Raw genomic sequence first — 21,005 nt, forward strand, 5'->3', positions numbered from 1 at the left:
GAGCACCCCCAATATTGACAAAATTCCTTGTATGTGTCCAGGGAGGGGTAATTTCCATTGGGCTTAGCACCCCCAATAATTTTGAAAAGTTGGCTCCTATGGCCTTGAGTGAATTCTTTCAAAAAGGCGGTAAATAAATCCTAAGAAATAAAATAAAATAAACAAACATAGCCGGCTTTGAGTTCAGTGCTAACCGCAAATTTCAGTGGCACTTAGCTGGTTAAGTGTCCCTGAAAATTAGCAGCTAGCCCTAACCAAGCAATTTATCCGGTTAGTGGCCGGCTACATCGCTTTGAATGTTGGCCCCACAGTTTTTTTCCTACTTACAGAACTGAAGTTTTTTTCTCTAAATTCAGCTTCAACTTATATCTGCATCTACATGCTAATACTGTTCAAGCAAGGCAACAACTGAAATATAGTTACAGCTGGTGAGTAAAATATCAGCAGCCAAAATCATCTGCATATGAAAAGTAAAAAGCATTATGCTTCTTACTAGATCACCTAAACCATGCACAAATAAATTGAACAACAATATAGGTAAAGGTGAGACTTGAGGCATACCATATGGTGGGACTTAATTACAGGATAAAAGACCACGGTATATAGTGTAGTGGTAAATGGAGTTCACTCTGAGGAGAAAAGGGCATTACCGACAGTGTACCACAGGGATTGATTCTTTGTCCATTTTTTTTAACCATTTTTGTAAGAAAAATTGTGGAAGGGCTGTCTTGTAAAGGTTTACATCAAAATCTGCAACAGGATAGAGCCCCCCAGGTGGTACGGATAACATGGGAGGGATCTAGTGAAGCATGAAGAATGGTCTAGAATTTGTCAGCGTAAGATTTAATGCTAAAAACTGCAAGGTCATGCAATTAGACTGCAAAAACCCAAGGCAGCGGTACAATATAGGGGGTAAAGTACTTCTGTGTACAAATGAAGAGCGGGACTTGGGGGTGATCAGATATGATCATCTTAAGGTGGCCAAAAGTGTAGAAAAAGTGAAGCAAAAGCCAGAAAGATGCTTGGATACATAGAGAGAGGAAAGACCGGCAGTAAAAACGAGGTGATAATGCCTCTGGTGAGACCGCATTTAGAGTACTGTGTACAACTCTGGAGACCACACATTCAAAAATATATAAGCAGAGTTGGTCCAGAGGACAGCTCCTAAATTGGTTAGTTGTCTTCATCATTAAGTATATGGGGACAGACTTAAAGATCTGAAAATGTATATGCTGGAAGAAAGGCAGGAGAGGGAAGATATGATAGAGACATTCAAATACCTCTGAGGCATAAATGCACAGCAGACAAGTCTCTGAAAGGAAGCTCTGGATTGAGGTGTTATAGGATGAAGGTGAAAGGAGATAGACTCAGGAGTAATCTAGGGAAATACTTCTTTATGGAAAGGCTGGTGGATGTTTGGAACACCGTTCCAGTGAAGCTGGTGGAGATGAGGACTGTATTGAATGCAAGAAAATGAGGCAAACACAGATGATCCCTAAATGAGGGGAAAGGATAGTAGAGATTAGTAGTTGGTGTGGTTGGGTAGACTAGATAGACCATATGGTCTTTCTATGTAACTGTGAAATGCATGCGCATTCTACACTCCTGTAAGCTGGTCTAAATAATTCAAAGTGCTGGATTTGCTACTTAAAGCCCCGAGAGGGGTAAATACATAGAAAATTATGGCAAATAAACACTCCATGGGTCCATCTATACCATCCATAATCTCTTCCTCTCCATTGTCTTTTTTTTTTTTTGAGGAAGCTACAAATGAAAGGCCATAGATACCAAGGGGACGCCTGGATTTGAACCAGGGACCTCTTGATCTACAGACAAATGCTTTACCACAGATCTGTGCCCCACTACATACAATCTTTATATCTGAGTAATATTTTACGCCCACTTTGTTTCCTTTCTTTTTGTATAGTGAATTTAATTAGGAAATGGCCTAGTTCTGCTCTGCACCCATTGCTAGGCAAGTGGGACTTCTGTGGATGTAGACTAGATAGTTACAATTAACACTATGAGGATTTAGTGACAAGAGTCAGGGGTCACTATTTTTATATCAGAGTCCTAGGCTGCATAATTCCACTGCTACAATTATGGCAAAGTTGTTATTTCTGAATTAAATAGCTTGGTAATATAAGTTGCATTCTTTTTTCTTGGGGGTGACCACCTGACCAGTGTTCTGAGTAAGGGGAGCTTCTCTCCCTCCAAACTGCCTAACCAGAGCTCTGAGAGGCTCTCCTGTTTAGGTGCCTTGTGGAGAGCAGCACCATCTCATCCCTTGCCTCAGGCAACAGATTGCCTTGAGCTACTCCAAGGATAGGAGGATGCACATGGGAGAAGCCTAGGTCAGATACCCTTGGGCCAGCGCTGTTGAAATGTTATAGAATGCTTCCTCAAGCTAAGCAAAAGATGTCATTCTTAAGCAGCATCTGACAAATTGTTTATTACCGTGTTAGTTTTCATGTATTTGTAACCATATTTTTGAAACAATTATAATTTGATTCAATTTAAATAATGTTTTTTCCATACAATATTTTATATGTCATCTATACATTATTAATTTTGTGTTTGATCATTAATTGCATGATTGTCCTTATAATTTTTAGGATTATTTGTGCATTTATCTTTTATTTTAATGTATACATCTCTTTTATTTATGCATTTGATAATTATATACATGTTCGACCTCAATAATAACTTTTGAAAGTACTTTGAGGAATTTTTTGAAATATCTCCTTAAAGGATTTTTTAAAATATATATATTTGTGAATTTATATGTATTTATGTTATTTTGTTTTTAATAAAATTTTTTGAATAATTTTTTAGACTCCTGAGGCAGGCCTGTGGCCGAAACACAGTAGTATGTCGAGTCTACAATAAAGTTTACTCCTTTATACACCATCTCAGTCTCTATGTCCTGAAGTCATTGATCCACTTCCCACTTTTGTTTTTGCATCTTTACGCCGTGGGATTTAGCGTTCATCCACTTTGTGGAGACCCTACCCCATTCTTAAGCAACTCCCATATTACCGGTTGAAATGCCCATCGATGCCTCTGTGCCCCTGCACCTTGACATTTCCAGCTTTCCATGAAACTCTGAAGGGTTCAAGGGAGGGAGAAGACTAGAGACTAAATTTGGTCTGCAGTGGCACAGGAGGCAAGTGGCAATTGAGCAGATTGGATGGGCCAAATAGTCCTTTTCTGCTGATAGCTATCAAGTCAGGATGTCCCAAATCCTGCTGCCTTACTCTTCACTCATGCCAAACATTCAAAAAATCATCACAATTCTCCTCCCCTTGCTCAACTTATCATTTAGGATTCAATATAAAAATTACCCCACTAGTCTTGCAAACCTTCCATGGAATGGATCTTGAATACCTGTCCAATCGTTTCCTCATAACTCCCTTACCATCACCTCATTACTATGCTGTCCAGGATTGTCACATCCATGGAAGATTTCTGCCATCCTCTACCCTGAAAATGCACTATGATCTCCTTACCTCCTTCAGCAAGCCTGATCTTCCCCCACCACCAGCAGTCTCTCTCTTTCTCTCTCTCTCTCTCTCTCTCTTCAAATCCCAGGTGGACTTCATTCATTCTCCTTTGTCTTTGAGGTTTCTTCTCCAACAATCCTGCCCTACTCTGATGCATAACTTTTTACCCATTTATCTAGTCCAACAACCACAATAAGCTCTACCTCATTCTTTTCTCTCTCTCCTACCTTACGCCTACTGCAGTCTTTTACTGTATTTATTGCACTGCATAGGTAAAATAAAGCTCGTACTGCTTCAGATTTCTCAAGGAAAGATACTGAATTGATTTTCTGGAGCCTGAAGGAAAATTTCCACAGCTAAAGCAGTTTGTAAATGGAACCAATGACAGAATGGTGTATAGAAAGATTAATGGACAACTGAGTTAGAGCAACCTGTCTCTAATGGGTATCAATGGGCTTACTACAACAGTGGACTTTTAAAATTTCTTATACATTTCAGCAGTGCCTTGCAGAGCATAAAAGGCCCAAATATTCCTTGTACTCCCTGTTATTCTAATAAATATACATATTCAAGTTATTTTAATAATTTTAATAAACCAAATATACAAAAACCCTATGACACATGTAACATTTATAGCCCCGCAGTGCTCCCAGCCTGTGAGAATATGCTGGATTAAGAATGCGCTGCAGTTTGCTCGCAGCAGCTGGATCCCGCCATTACCAACGGTCTTAAAAAACATTGAAGATCACAGTTTTGGATGTCCTATCTGCCTATATCTTCTCCTGGATAAACAATATTTAAAGCTCCTTGATCTCGAGGAGGATTATTAACAGTTGAAGCCGGCTGGCGCAGGACTAGTGTTATATCTAGCAGTATACTGATTACCACGCGGACAACCCTTAAATATTAAGGGTAGTCATTTACAATTGTGGGTAGTAGACATTTGGAATAAGTAGATGAAAATGTTTTTGAAAATCTAACATCGATGTATGAGTAGTTGGGCATGTATTGTAGTTGTGGAGAAGTGATGTATACCTGACCGGTAGGGGGGAAGATTTTCCAGCAAGGCTGGGAGCACTGCGGGGCTATAAATGTTACATGTGTCATAGGGTTTTTGTATATTTGGTTTATTAAAATTATTAAAATAACTTGAATATGTATATTTATTAGAATAACAGGGAGTACAAGGAATATTTGGGTGTATAAAATGTACTTTGTTGTAAAAATGTAAATTTTTCCCGATATTTACTGTTAGAGCATAAAAGGCACCATCACATGGACAGATCAGATTGTGCATTATTAGAAAAGGATCAACCTTACGATATTTGCTTGCTATAATGCTATCATGCTTTTTCATTATCATTTTACCCAAGATCCTTTGCAATACTAAATGTCTATTTTCTTATGTACTTCCACTATTCATGATGTAATGTAAGCCACATTGAGCCTGCAAAAAGGTGGGAAAATGTGGGATACAAATGCAATAAATAAATAAATTCTGCCTCGCCTCACCCTATGCTTGGAACAACCTTCCTGAACCCTTACGCCAAGCCCCCTCCCTGCCCGTCTTCAAGTCTTTGCTTAAAGCCCACCTCTTCAATGCTGCGTTCGGCACCTAACCCTTACCGTTCAGTGAATCCAGACTGCCCCAATTTGACTGCCCCTATCGGACCGACCGTTCACTTGTCTATTAGATTGTAAGCTCTTTGAGCAGGGACTGTCTCTCTTTGTTAAATTGTACAGCGCTGCGTAACCCTAGTAGCGCTCTAGAAATGTTAAGTAGTAGTAGTAGTAGTAGTAAATAAGCCCCATTTTGCATAGGAGCTAAAAATGGGAAATGGGACGTAGTGGCCCAATAAAAAAATAAAAATAAAACAGGTATAAATGACACCAAATTAACTAGGGAAGCAGCACAGGGTTTGTTTTACACCTTAAAGCCAAAATTAATACACAGGGGATTGACCTCCTCAAGCTCTATTAAAACGAAATGAGCACTTTTATAAAAGTTACACCTGCTTTAAAGCAGATGCAAAAGCTGATAGGGAAATTATTTAGAACGTACGTGTATTCCCATTTGACCTGCTCAAGCCAAGCCTACAACATGCTCCCTTCAAATCTCGGCATCCTTTAAAGGGGGGGGGGGGAGGATTCTATATATGGCGCCTAAAAAATCCATGCAGAAAACATTTTCACCTAAGCATATTCTATAAGCGGTGCCTAGATTTAGGCGCGGCATACAGAATTACGCTTGGTTGATATCCCAGCACTTAAAACTACGCGCATCCATTTACACCAACAAAAACATGGCATAAATCCCGGCACATAGATTTAGGCGCACTGGACCATATTCTATAACTACCCACCTTTGAAACGCCCTTTTCCCTGCCCATAAACATGCCCCTTTTTGGTTGCGTGCATTAGAAGTTAGGCGCACTGGGTTACAGAATACACTTAACGAGTCATGCGCGTAAATTATAATTATTGCCAATTAGTGCTCATTATTGCTTGTTAAGTGCTGTTATCAATGCTAATTGGCTTGTTAAGCCAATTAAGTTATGTGCATTATTACAGAATACACTTAGATTTCAGCACAGATCTTTAGGCGCGCTATATAGAATCCAGGGATAAATGTGTAGATAGTAGTCTTTCTGAAATGGCTATTTACATGTGTAGCCAATCTACTCAAGTAAACTAGGACTATTTACATACGTAGATGCTTCTAAAATGATCTTTTTTATGTGCTTGTGCTGAAGAGCATTTGGATTTATGGGTTTGTAGTGAGAACAAATGTCAGGATTTATGTAAGAGTAAAAGGTCATGGGCTTCATATACTGCCTCTCTGTGGTACGGCCATATGTGTGGGCATTTTTCTGTCCCTAGTGAGCTCACAATTTAAGTTTTGTATCTGAGGTAATGGAGGGTTAAGTGACTTGCCCAAGTTCAAAAGGAACCGTAGTGGGAATGAAACCCAGCTCTCCGTTCTCAACCCACTACACTAATCCTTAGGCTACTGCTCCACTCTATTTATTTGTTTGTACTGGGAAGAAAGTTTTGGAGGTCATGGGAGTTGGGATGGGAAGGAAAGGATGGTTGAATGTTATTGTGGGGAGAGGAGATTCCTGGATTATTTGTTTGTGTGTATGTTTTGGAAAACAGGTTTAAGATTGTGTTTGTAGTGGAAAAAAATTTCAGGATTTATGTGTTTGCCATGAAAAGAAAAGTCAACAATTACATATTTGTGTCGATCACTTCTTCCATGATGACACGATGCCAGTTTTGCTTAGTTCACACTGGCTATAGATTGAGTGGCAAATTAAATTCAGAATAGTAAGCCTTATTTAAGGAAGTTTAAGAGAAATCACATCTAATTATTTAAGAAATGTACTTGCTGAATATATCCCTTCTTACCCATTTGGATGTTGTGGTAAACTATGACTGCAGGTTCCTTCAGTGAAATTTGCTCTTTTGACTGGGCACCATTCAAGGACATTTTCAGTTTTCAGCTCTGTTTAGTTTACCACGAGGTCTTTGACAGATTGTCTCTCATCTTTCTTTTAGCAAATAGATCAAAGCTTTATTTTTTTCTACATGCTTATGGATCTACATAAGTTGTGTGATGATACAGCTTTTTTTTTAACATAAGTATTTTACCTTGGTGATTTTCTTTATTTTTGTGGAGTGGAGGAGTAGTATTGTGGTTAGAGCAGCTAGCTAACAACCATAGAAGCAAGAGCTCAAATGCTGCTGATGCGTCTGGTGACCTTAGACAGGTTACTCCACTGTACTAACTTAGGGCCTTTTTTTTTTTTTCAAGCTGTGCTAGCAGGCTCCCGGTGCAGTAATGCTGACAAAGCCCATTCACTTTGAAAGGGAAATGGGACTTGATATACATGGGCTGAGTCATCATTGCTGACCGGGAACCACTACTACAGCTTGACAAAAAGGCCCTTAAACGACAAGCTCTCTGAGGAGAAGGAGAGACACACGGTGCTTGAATGTACCTTTCCATGAAAAGGCTAAGCTAATGATAATCTTTTTAGCTATTTTTATGTATCTTTGTTATTTTCATATTGTTTGGTATTTTGGTGTATACAGAAGACGGACTGAAAGCAAACCTATAGAAAGCAAACATAATGAGGTATGGTAGTTCTCGAATGGTTTTAAGAAGACTGGCTAAAATGAAAGTATCTCAAGTGATAGGGCCAGATAGGATACATTTAAGGGTACTGGGGGAATTTAGAAATGTTTTGATTGCTCTGTTATCTGACTGTTTCAATCCTTCTTTAGAGTCAGGAGTGGTCCTGGAAGACTGGAGAAGGGCAGATATGGTCCCTTTCCATAAAAGCAGAAGTAAGGAGGAGATTGGGAACTACAAGCCACTTAGTCAGACCTTTGAGATTAATAAATTAATAGAACTGCTAGTAAAATAGAGAAGTTTCTGGAATCCAGTAGATTTCAGGAGCCAAAGCAGCATGGTTTTACTAGAGGTAGATCCTGTCAGAAGAATCTAATCAATTTCTTTGATTGGGGGACCAGACTGAGCAATCAGGGGAGAGTGCTAAATATGATGCCCTTAGATTTCAGCAAAGCCTTTGACATGGTTCCACACAGGTGACAAAAGAACGTGAGCGCCCTTCATATGAGCCTTAAAGTAACTGGTTTGCTTAGAAACTGCTTGAGTGGAGGCAAAAAGGTTAGTGGTCAAAGCCCAGTATCTGTATAACAAAATATCTATATATCCAAGCTTCCCATGTTTGGGGTCACGATCTAGGTGGGCATTACCCTTACTCTGAGGCTAAAAGGTGAGCCACAGGGATTAGACGAGCTCATGGCCTTTGCATTCTGTCACGTTTTCCAAAAACAGGAACTAGGTTTGTGAGCCCTTGGGTCACTGCCGAGGAGCGGCAGTGGCAGGCAAAACCACCCTACTCAGGGATAAGGCAGAACTCAGACAGGGCCAGCTAGACTTCACCTGCACTTGACCACCGTTCCTCAGGAGTTGAGCCCCTGAGTGCAGGTGGCCGGCAGGGCTTACCGGACAGGGCAGGAACTGGCTACCAGCAGGATACACACAAGGACTAGAGCACACAGGGAGGCTTAGGCAGAATACTAGACTAGGACTCTCAGACAGACAAGGGACAGAACTGAAAGCTGCAAGCAGCCACTGAAACAGGGAACAAACACTGGTGGACAAGAGACAAAACTGAAAGCTGCAAGACAGCCACTGAACAAGAAACACGACAACCAAGAACTAGCCAAAGACATACAAACAAGAAACAAGACTGGAAAACAAGCAATACAGTAACAAGTAATACAGAACACAAAGCTACACTAAGACTAAACTAGAATCAGGCAAGAATTACAGACTATAACTGGACTAGGCAGAAGTGCAGCAAGCACCAACAAACCAGGGCCTTAGGCGATGCAAAGGCAAAGCAGAGAGTTTCCAAATGGCTAATAAGCCCAGCGGCAGCTGAGATTCAGCTGCAGCAATCACCCGGCAACTACGGGTGCTGAGAAGGCTCAAACAAGACAAGCAAGTCTGGCAGGCCGGAAGATCCGGACTGGACTGCGCTGAAGTCTGGAACGGGAAACAGCACATAGACAATCCAATGCAGCCAGCACACAGAGACAGAGACAGAACTAACTCAGGAAGAACAGACAGGAGCCAGCACAGAAGCTGACCGCCGGAAATAAGGTGAGTCTGAGAGGGGTCACGGCCACAGACGTGACAGCCTCTTTGGGCCTTCAAGTGAGTGTGCAACTTGTTTGTGGCAAGAGCATGTCTGAAATGGCATCAGCAGTCGGCAAAACAAGACGGGTGCTACCTGGCAAATGCTATTTATGTCATGTTATGTGTTATGATCCACAGTATGTCTTTGGCTGTCATAGCACGTCAGCAACTCTGGTTGCGGCATTGGGCAGCAGATGCAGTGTCAAGTCACATCTAGTTAAACTGCCATTTCGGGGCAAGTGGCTATGTGGGGAAGATCTCAGTAACTTAGTAAAAGAACTGGGGGAAGGTAAGCCACAAAAGTTGTTGGACGATAAGCCAAAAGCCTATGGTCATCCATCTTCAGGGACTTTTAGTCTCCATTTCGAGACAGCAGACAGTACTGGCCTGGTTGTCAGCAATATAGTCAGAAGTCCCACTTTCAGGCGCACCAGTCTTCCTTTCATGCAGACAAGAAGTCCTCCTCTGTCACCTAGAGTGCCCAATGCCTCCAGAACTTTGCAATGATATGAGGCTTGTCCACGTTTCTCTTTCTCCGATGGGAGGACGACTTCAGGATTTTTGGGAGAAGTAGGCCAAGGTCATATCAGACCAGAGGATTCTCTTCTTGCAGTCTTCTTGTCAAAAGGAAACCAAAGCAGTCAAGGTTCAGGCCACTATAGATTCCTTGCTGGTGCTCCAGGCAATTGTTCCAGTTCCCTAGGCTGAACAGAAGCAAGGCAGATACTCCGTCTACTTCATTGACTCAAAGAAGGAAGCCACCTTTTGTCTGGTCATAGATCTCAAAGGTCTAAACTGCTGCCTCTGAGTGTTCCACTTTTGCACTTCGAACAGTCATAGCTTCAGTTCATGTGGGAGAATTTCTCACCATCCTCAATCTCAAGGAGGCGTACTTGCATATACCCATATGGCTGCCGCATCACAGGTTTCTACGTTTTAAAATGCCTGGCCATCACTTCCAGTTCAGAGCTTTGCCCTTCGGTCTCGCCATGGCTCCAAGAATGTTTACCAAGCTTATGGTAGTGGTGGCTTCCTTCCTTTGTCACCAGAAAATCTGAGTTCACCCCATCTCAACGACTGGCTTATTCATGTGTCATCCTATTTGGATAGCATGGCAGCAATAGACAAATTTGTCCATCTTCTGCAATCATTGTATGATCTTTCAGTTAGAGTTCTTACTGATAATAAGGATATTGTATCCAGATTCTTTCATTATCTGAAATCATTTTATGCTATTCCAGAAGAACACTCTGGCCCCCCCAGTTATTGGAATATTTAGAGGACTCAGGTCTCCCAAGATTATCACTGATGCAGCAGGAGAGTCTTCTCCTTCCCTTGCAGGCTAAAGAATTACAATTATGTATTAAGAAATTAAAATATCATACTGCACCAGGCCCTGATAGATTTACTACAGAATTTTCAAAATTGTTAGCCCCTCAGATTATAGCTCCATTACATTCATATTATACAGCATGTTTAGATGATGGTCATTTTCCACTCTATGCTAATGAAGCCCTCATTTCATGAGTCCCTAAGCTGGGTAAGTTGGGCATTCACTGTGAATCTTATCATCCCATCTCACTGTTGAACGTTAACGTAAAAATTCTGGCTTGTATTCTGGCTACTAGGTTATTGGGAGTTTTGCCCAGTTTAGTAGGAAATCATCAGGTGGGCTTTGTGTCCAGGCGCTATTCAGTAACTAATGTACGGAAAGTTTTGCTTGCCTTGTCAAGTGCTTGATTGGAGAGGGTTCCAAGTATGCTAGTAGGTTTAGATGTTGAGAAAGCACTTGACCAAGTTCGATGGTTTTATATGTTTGATGTTCTGTGGTAATGTACAAAAATGCTATCAGTTGCCTTCAGTGAAATACAGGTCAAGGCAGGCTTAGAGCTGAGAACTAGGCCTCTAAAAATCAAAGTCCATCTCTGACACAGATAATGTCACTGCAGCTGAATTAAGCAACTGAGAGTTGAGAGAGAGAGGCGGAATCTGTTCTCAAAATAACAGGTGGACAGACACTAACAAGACAATAACAAGAGGTTGTGAGCAAAGATGTTTTGGTAAAGTCAGATAACAGTAGGTCAGACAAAAGTAAATAAGAACGTCTAGGGGGGGTTGAAGGGAAAATTTGGAAACATGTGAAATCATTGCTATCAAAGATGTTGATATCTAGAAGATACTAAAGATAATAAGCAAAGATTGCCGGTGGGAGAATGAAACGTTAATAGAATCAATGATAGAATAAGTGTATAAAAAGGCTGACAGTTAGGGCATTAAGGGGACAGAGGAGAGAAGAGGAGACACACCGGTTGCGTGTCATGGAGCGCTGCTCCTCTGAGAAGAGATATGAATGCCAGGGATATCCACTGTGATGATCTTGTGTTAATCCTGCTTTTGGTAAGAGACAATAAACTTTGAATTACTTTCCCATATTCACTTGTAGGTATATTTGGATAGTTTTATGAGGCTATACAATTGTTATACACCTCACCGATGGCAGCGGTTTTGGTTAATGGGGTGCGCACGAAGGGATTTCCTATGGGAAACTATTTGCTAGATGCTCAATTATTAGTGCTATTCACAGTATGCGGGTAAATTGAATGCTGATTTGGGGATTTCTCTGACAAAAGAACAATTTAAAAGATGTATGCTTCATAAAGGAGCAGTTACATGGGATGCTATGTATGGAAATTACAATCAAAGTTTCTTTTGAGATTGTATGTTTCTCCTCACAGGGCATTTCTAGCTAAACTTTGAGCTGATGATTTATGCTTGACATGTTCTGAAGACAATGCCACTTTGGGTCACATGTTTTGGAATTCCCACTAATATCGAATTTTTTGAACTCTGTTGGTTTACATGTTGGTCATCTTTGGCAGAAGAGGTGGAGCCTGACAGCGAATATGTTGTTTGACACTGTTGGTGTCATGCAGCCTTCATCAAAGGGTTTTGGGTGATGTATTAAATACTCCATTCTGTTAGCAAAGAAGTGTATACTACAAAAGTGGCTGGAGTCGGAGCCCAATGGCATTCATCTATGTTACAACTGGCGGTGCTGGAGAGATGTTTGTTTTCTTCTATGTTATTCACACAGCCACCAGTTTCAACTTTGTTGGGAGCCATTTTGGAACTCTCTCACACCAGTTGCTCGTAGCCGGCTACTTAATCAGTGACATTTGTTATTGTATGATACCACGCTTAGAAAATGGAGGGGCAATGAAAGAGTTGGGTAGTGGGGGATTAGATTCATGGGGGAGGAGATCTATTTGAAGTTCTAATTTGAAAATTGTTTTGCAATTACTATGTTCCTTGTATGTTTGCAACTGGATTAATAAATATGAGTTTAAAATTAATAAATACATACATAGCAGTAAAGGCTTTCAGTTGGTCCAGAGTGAGAAATACTACTCATGCTGTTTACATAGTTCCAAATTGTCTACTAAAATGCAAAACTCATTGTGTAATATCAGTGTTGTGCAGATGGAAAGGGTAACTGAAATGCATCTATGTAAAATGAATAGACAGAGTGATGCTCAATCACCTTTTTTTGTATTATAATTTTTATTAAGATTTTCAAGGCAATTTTGAAACAGAGAAACATTTACCATATGCAACATGTAATCTAGCACAAAGTTAGCTGTGAACAATTACAAGTACAATTGCCATTACCATTTTTCCAGCAGATCAAGGTTCCCTATGTTGCTTCATTTAACCCCCCCCCCCCCCCAAGAATCCCCTTCATTGGGTTTTCTAAAATCCATATTACGCTGCTTGGTAGGCCTTTTCCTAGTTCTAAAAGTACAAGTCCCAGCATGCACTGCAATGAGCATTTTGGAAAACCAGGACTGGATTCCTCTATAGTTGGGTCAGGTGGCAATACTTCTTCAATTCTTGGGGTACCTGGTGTATGGTTTTATATGTGCTTTAGTGACTCAAAAATCTACCTTCTTTGTCTTTTTCTTTGTAAGTTCTTTTCATATGTCTGTTCATTTTTTTCAAGGATGTCAAGTTCCCCAGTTCCAGGAGGGAGTTTTTTTTTTTTAGCAGTTCTGCTTTTGAACTTATATCACAAAGCAGTTTGGCATTTGTACTTCATGAAATGATTATTGTAGGTTTCTTAGGGGGTCTTTTACAAAGGTGTGCTAGCATTTTTAGCGTGCGCTAAACTCTAGAGATACCCACAGGAATATAGGAATAAGGACCCCTTAATGTGTTAGGAAATTAGGACAGGGTTGTTAGAAATGCAAAACAGTTCTAAAATCTTCCTCTTGGAGCTTGGTAACTTAGAGGGGCATAATAGAACGGGGGCGCCCATCTCTAAGGGCGGCCATCTACGGGGACGGCACCGGGAAGGGGCAGAGCCAACCGTATTATCGAACAATATGGCAGCCATCTTTCGTTTCCATAATACGGTCGGGGACACCCAAATCTCAACATTTAGGTCAACCTTAGAGATAGTCAACCTAAATGTTGAGATCGCCAGACTTAGAGATGGCCGACCTCGGTTTTTAGCGATAATGGAAACCAAGCCCGGCCATCTCAAAACCGGCCAAATCCAAGCCATTTGGTCGTGGGAGGAGCCAGCATTTGTAGTGCACTGGTCCCCCTCACATGCCAGGACACCAACTGGGCACCCTAGGGAGCACTGCAGTGGACTTCAGAAATTGTTCCCAGGTGCATAGCTCCCTTACCTTGGGTGCTGAGCCCCCCAAAACCCACTCCCCACAACTGTACACCACTACCATAGCCCTTAAAGGGTAACAGGGGGCACCCAGATGTGGATACAGTGGGTTTCGGGTGGGTTTTGGAGGGCTCCCACTTACCGCCACAAGTGTAACAGGTGGGGGGGGGGGAATGGGCCAGGGTCCGTCTGCCTGAAGTGCACTGCAGTACCCACTAAAAACTGCTCCAGGGACCTGCATAGTGCTGTGGTGGAGCTGGGTATGACATTTCAGGCTGGCATAGAGGCTGGCAAAAAAATGTTTTTTAAATTTTGTTTTTGGGTGGGAGGGGGTTGGTGACCACTGGGGGAGTAAGGGGAGGTGATCCCCGATTCCCTCCGGTGGTCATCTGGTCAGTTCGGACACCTTTTTGAGGCTTGGTCCTGAAAATAAATGGACCAAGTAAAGTCGGCCAAATGCTCGTCAGGGCCGCCCTTCTGTTTTCCATTATCGGCCGAGGGCGCCCATGTGTTAACCACGCCCATTTGTACCTTCGCTACGCTCCCGACACGCCCCCTTAAACTTTGGCTGGCCCTGCGACGGAAAGCAGTTGAAGCCAGCCAAAATCGTCTTTCGATTATACCGATTTGGCCGGCCTTAGGAGAAGGCCAGCCATCTCCAATGTGTGTCAGAAGATGGCCACCCTTCTCCTTCGAAAATAAGCAAGTTAGGCTTCAATGCTCAAAACTCTGACACTGTTCCAAACAGTGCCATAAAAATACCGCCAGAACAGTGCAGAAGAAAAATGCCCTAATGCTCAATGCTAATGATTGCAAAATAGGAGCACTCCTAACGCTGTGGATTAGAGAGTTCGGCAGGAGGATTGTGCTTTGTCTCAGGAGGATTGTGCTTGGCGTATGTACAGAAGAGTTCCGTGGTAAGCTCAGCTCCTGTGTGCATATGTCTGGTAAAACCCAAATGTGAAGCATACATTGGCGTCTGCTTTCTATGGGGAGGAATACAAAATGACCTCATTAGCATGAGCTTGACTACTTTAGCATACTACTTGTATTGTTCGTCTGTGTGCTCGTTTGTTCCCGCGCTCTGGGCTTCTGAACATTCTGCACAAGTAAATGCAAGCGCTAGTATGTTACTAATGGCCTCTAGCGCCCATGTTTACTTTTGAGTATCGGGGTGTTACAACTCTGCAGTCTTTTGTGCTTTTTTTTTCTTTGTACATTTTTAAGTAGAGTGGAGGAAAGAGAGAAGCAGCACATAAAGAAAAAGTATTCTTCAGACCAAACTTTGGATAAGAAATAGATAAGGGATGACAAAGACTTCCCAATCAATTGATGCTGCTGGAGGCGATGCAGTACCTGCTGTAGCTGATTTCCTGCACTACACACTACTTAACATTTCTAGAGCACTACTAGGGTTACGCAGCGCTGTACAATTTAACAAAGAGAGACAGTCCCTGCTCAAAGAGCTTACAATCTAATAGACAAGTGAACGGTCGGTCCGATAGGGGCAGTCAAATTGGGGCAGTCTGGATTCACTGAACGGTAAGGGTTAGGTGCCGAACGCAGCATTGAAGAGGTGGGCTTTAAGCAAAGACTTGAAGACGGGCAGGGAGGGGGCTTGGCGTAAGGGCTCAGGAAGGTTGTTCCAAGCATAAGGTGAGGCGAGGCAGAATGAGTGGAGCCTGGAGTTGGCAATTTTTTTCCTAACTACCAATATTAAATTCTACGGTCTACAGGTATTTTATGTAATAGAAAGCCTATATCATTTCATGACAGAGGAGCACAATATTAAATTCTACTCTCTGCTGCATTGCATATATAAGACAGACTATATCATTTCATGACAGAGTGTGCTACCATTTCATCTCTGCAGGGGTAATAGCAGTCAGTGATCCCATAATGTTAGACAACTAGAAACCATGTGTAACTTAGGCTACTACTGATGACCTAGAATAGACAATTCTGGTCCTCGAGAGCCCAAGGCAGGTCAGGTTTTCAGGATCTCCACAGTGAATATGCATGAGAGATTTGCAGGCATTGCCTCCTTGATATGCAAATCTCTCTCATGCATATTTATTGTGGAGATCCTGAAAACCTGACCTGACCAGCATTGCCTATCCCTGACTTAGAACCATCTGTAAATAATACTGGAAATAAATGTGAAATAACTGTATTATTCATGCATGTCTACATTTGATTATCCAGCTTATTTTCAAAGGAGAAGGGCGCCCATCTTCCGACACAAATCGGGAGATAGGCACCCTTCTCCTAAGGGTGACCAAATCGGCATAATTGAAAGCCGATTTTGGCCAGCCTCAACTGCTTTCCGTCGCACGGACGGCCAAAGTTCAAGGGCGTGTGTTGGCAGTGTACCGAAAGGCGGGACGGGGGCATGGTTAAGAGATGGCCGTCCTTGGCTGATAATGGAAAAAAGAAGGGCGGCCCTGACTAGCATTTGGCCAACTTTACTTGGTCCCTTTTTTTCACTACCAAGCCTTGAAAAGGTGCCCGAACTGACCAGATGACCACCAGAGGGAATCGGGGATCACCTCCCCTTACACCCCCAGTGGTCACCAACCCCCTCCCACCCAAAAAAAACCCATCTCTAAGGTTGACCTAAATGTTGAGATTTGGCCGGCCCCGACCATATTATCGAAATGAAAGATGGACGCCCATCTTGTTCGATAATACGGTTGGCTCCGCCCCAGGGCCGTCCCCGGAGATGGCCACCCTTAGAGATGGGTGCCCCCGTTCGATTATGCCCCTCTATAATACCTAAAATTTACAAAAAGATTTTCAAAATTGGTGCAAACAGGATTACATTATCCAACTTTAAAATTAATTCTTGCCTTCTAAAGTAACTATAGCAGGGGTTCTCAACATACCCAACTAGTTAGATTTTCAGGATACCCATGATGAATATGCATGAGATAGATTTGCTTACAATGGAGGCAATGCATGCAAATTTCTCTCCTGCATATTCATTGTGGATATCTTGCAAACCAGATTGACTTGGTGTGTCCAGAGGACTGGATTAAGATCCCCCGAACTACAGCTTTGTAGTAAGCAATAGTCAACCATGATGACACAGTTTCCTATATTTCTTCAGAACTGTGTATGAAATCCAACACAGACTGCAACATTAGCTTCATAATTCAGAACTGCTGGGATGCAAGAATGATTTTCAGAAGAAATAATGGCCTCAGTCTAGAGCTGTGGTTCTCAACCAAGTCCTCAAGACCTACCCAGGGAGTTGGGTTTTCATAACATCCACACTTAATATATGTAAAGTAGTTTTGAATGCGCTGCCTCTGTTGTACATAGATCTATCTTCTGCATATTCATTGTGGGTATCCTGAAAACCTGACTGGCTGGGTATATCTCAAGAATGAGGTTAACCCTTAGCTTAGAGTTTTGGACAAAATAATCTCTATCATTCTCTATTTCGTCCTTTATAATGAAAACAAAGTTTTTGGGACTTTTTAATATGTAGCTAACCACATCTGTCTGAGAGTCATAGGAACTATTTTTTTTTACAAAGTTTTTTCCCCATATGCACCGAATGGGAAAAGCCTTGCTAAAACATGCATATGGACAGCCGACGGAACAATGCAGGGCGGTGGACTGAGAGATAGTGTAGAACAAAGACTGGATGGCTTAAAGGAATGATCACCATGCTCCAGAGACTTTCATCTCCAGATAACAATTCTAGATCAAATCAGTAAGGACCTAAAAAGAGGTCTCTGTGAAATTTATTTATTTATTTATTGCATTCGTATCCCACATTTTCCCACCTATTTGCGGGCTCAGTGTGGCTTACAATACATTGTGAGTGATGGAAATACAATATGTTACAGTACAATTATGGTTACATTGTGAAGAGTTATGAGAGACAGAGTCAAGTCAGAACATCTTTGGGGCGTAGAACAATGGAATGATACAATGGGGAGAAGATGGGGCACAAATCAACTGGAGGTCTCAGCGAAGCTCCAAGGGTTATAGCAGAGCTGTTCATATCACATAAGAACATAAGAAAAGCTGTGCTGAGTCAGAACAAGGTCCATTAAGCCCAGCATCCTGTCTCTGACAGTGGCCAGACCAGGTCACAAGTATCCAGCAGATCCTCATACACATGATTTCCCATTGTTATTTTCCAGGAATGAACAATGGCTTTCTCAAGCAGACCAAACTTAACAATTGTTTATTAATTTTCTTTTCCTCCAGGAACTTGTCCAAACCTCTTTTGACCACATCCACCAGCTTAACTATATGCTGCATGAACAACTTTCTACAATTTGTTTTCAACGTGCTGGTCATTTAATTTCATGGAGAACCTTCTTATTTTTCCGTTATTTGAAAGGTTAACCAACTGTTCCCTATTTAACCGCTGCACCCCGTACTGTGTCTATCTATAGGGCCAGTAATTTTGTTTATTAAAGCAGCTTCAACCACTTTGCCCAGCGTAGACCAGGCTAGCCAATCTATAATTTTCCGCATCACCTCTGGAGTCATTTGTACAAATTTTCGCCGCTCCTGAATTCTATTGCACCCACTATTGGGTTTAAATCAAGATTTATGGCACTGTACAGACAGTAATTAAAGAATATACTCAGTTTCCACCTTGAGTATTACATGCCCAGAATAAAGTGTAATGTTTGTCTGTAAACCTATTACAGTACCACACCCCTGGAGAAATAATATATAACTTTAACACAAATTCCACAAGGAGAGGACTCTAGGGCCTTAAGAAAACTAAACCAGAGAGTCTAGAAGAGGTGATCAGTCAATTTTCTGGGGGCTTTTCTTACACTAATGTGGCTCCTACTTGCTTATCTAAGTACAGAACTTACTTTCTATTTCATAAGGCTTAAAAGGGGATATTAAAACTCAATGCTGACAAGATGGAGACCTGAGTTTCCTTCCCAGCTCCTCACTAGGCTGACAAAGGCAGCTAAGGTGAAGTTCCCACCCACTGGGAGGACTGAACTAAGTACGCCTCATATGATGACATCTAGTGGTAAAATGAAGAACAGCAGTGGAAGCAGCTGCCCATTACCTTGTCAGCTTTTGTGAGAGGATATGAGGTAAAAAGTAGAAACAAGTACTGGAAGCTATAATGAAATAAATTAATAAAGATTTATCAGCACAAGATGGGCAAAAGTATACTACCCCACCCACAGAAAATAGATTCTGTCAATTCAATCAAAAACAGAAATGCAATGACTAAAGATTGCCGGTAGTTTGCTAAGGCCAACGCGCTAAAACTGATTAGTGTTGATAGGGAAAAATCTATGTAATGCATATAAAGAAATCTATGCACTTGTTTCTGTACACCCCCCAAAAAAATAAGGTGAAGTGAAAGATGAATCACCCCTTATCCGAGAAAGAGAGTAAGCTCTGCCCTGGAAAGTGTGACATCATTGGGCTTATTACTGGCCATCCGATTCTCCAAACCCCGCCCTCTTTCATATGTCTGTGTTCTATTATATTTATCCCCCCCCCCCCCACCTAATTAATGCATATTCGTGATTAAATATGTAAAATGTTGCAGATTTCAGAGTATTATTTTGGTTATTTTATAGGGTCAAAATGCTATTAAACATAGTTTGAGGCATGAAACGGTACCGATAGAATTTAGGGTATAAGAGGATGTGAAAGGTTGGCCCTTAGGCCCCTTATATTCAAAAAAGCACTTTTGGCACTTATATGCCTAACTATGAGGGAAAGAATCTCTCCCGAATAAGGCCCTTTACACACGTTACCTTTATTAAGGCGACGTAACGTCACCCAGCAGGCTCAGTCAAGGGAACCAGAAAACACCGTTTAATATTGATGAAAATACCTATTATTAAACTTTCACTCTTTAAAAGGTCAGTTAGAAATGATTCCACACTGGCACCAAATCTACCAAAGTGGCAGAAAAACAAATCAAAACACCATGAAGAGCAAACAGGGATATACAAAAAATATCAAATAAAAATTCAGCTATATTCAATATCCACAAACAATTGATCATCAATTGTACATCAATTGTTTGTGGATATTGAATATAGCTGAATTTTTAGAAAAACAAATCACTCATGAACTGAAAGAGAGAGAGAGGCTGCCTCCAGAGCACTAAAACTACTCAGTTCTTCTAAATATAACTTTTGATGGAAAAAGAAACAAATTTAGACGAAACAACTACGATTCCTATTTCTGCTTTACAATAAGTGGCAGGTGTATTTTTATGATACATACTATAGTCATATCCAAGTAGCCAAATACACGGCCCTGCTTGCCACACCCAAATCACCTTAGCCACAGAGGATGTGGAAGGACAATCGGAGGGGGATGTCTGACACTGGACATTCAGGGCTTTTGTCTATGATCTGCTACAAACTAAAGTAGAAAAATGGGTCACAACTAGATGCCCCAAAAGCACAGCAACCCTAAAAAACACAGAGAGATAAAAGCAAATCATTATTATTATTATGTTTTTAATATAGAATTGTAGGTTATTTTTGAACAAACCCGGAGGTTAAACAGAAAATCAGCCGACCGTTCCCGAAGCCTGTCTACAGGGATCCTGGAATAAATCGACATCACTCACCCCGATGATGACTGAATCGTCTCCTTGGAAAATGGGCAGAAATTTATCCCCTCGAAGGATCTCCGATTGGTTTAAAGGGCGAAATCTGCAGAGCACTTTGATGCTGCATTCGTTGGCGGGTTCGGCCATCCTGAGGACCACAGCAAGCGGGAGACACAGGGATGCGGCAGCAGAACTACTGCAGCAGGATCGGATCAACAACGTCAGCTCCGGATTGCAAATCCTTGGCTCCGAAACTGCAGGTGGAGGAGGGAGTAGAATCAGCTGGAGACAAGACGGCAAAGGAGGATATCAGGCGAAGGACAAGGATGCGGTATAGAAGAAATCGGTCACTTTGCAGATGCACCTTGGGTGTGCCTAAACCTCTTATTGCTGATTTCTGTGTACTAAGAAAAACGATGGAAAGCCTTGGAGAGAGTTGTTGTGTGCAAAAATGCACGCCGTTCTTCAGTTTCTTCACTGGCTGATTTTACTATTTTTTTTTTTTAGAGGATA

The 21,005-nt window shown here is 41.6% G+C and overlaps 1 protein-coding gene across 2 annotated transcripts in view; it reads right to left on the reverse strand.

The window, feature by feature from the left end:
• The window catches only part of KIF5A (kinesin family member 5A), a 165,338-nt gene extending 144,699 nt beyond the window's left edge, over window positions 1-20,639 (reverse strand). For both annotated transcript variants that reach the window (XM_030195222.1, XM_030195221.1), the window contains exon 1: window positions 20,511-20,639. In XM_030195222.1, the coding sequence (XP_030051082.1) occupies window positions 20,511-20,639 (129 nt within the window). The remainder of the gene's footprint in view (window positions 1-20,510) is intronic.
• Window positions 20,640-21,005: the final 366 nt, after the last annotated feature.

The sequence above is a fragment of the Microcaecilia unicolor genome, chromosome 3 (genome assembly GCF_901765095.1).
Source record: "Microcaecilia unicolor chromosome 3, aMicUni1.1, whole genome shotgun sequence".
NCBI classification, from domain to species: domain Eukaryota; kingdom Metazoa; phylum Chordata; class Amphibia; order Gymnophiona; family Siphonopidae; genus Microcaecilia; species Microcaecilia unicolor.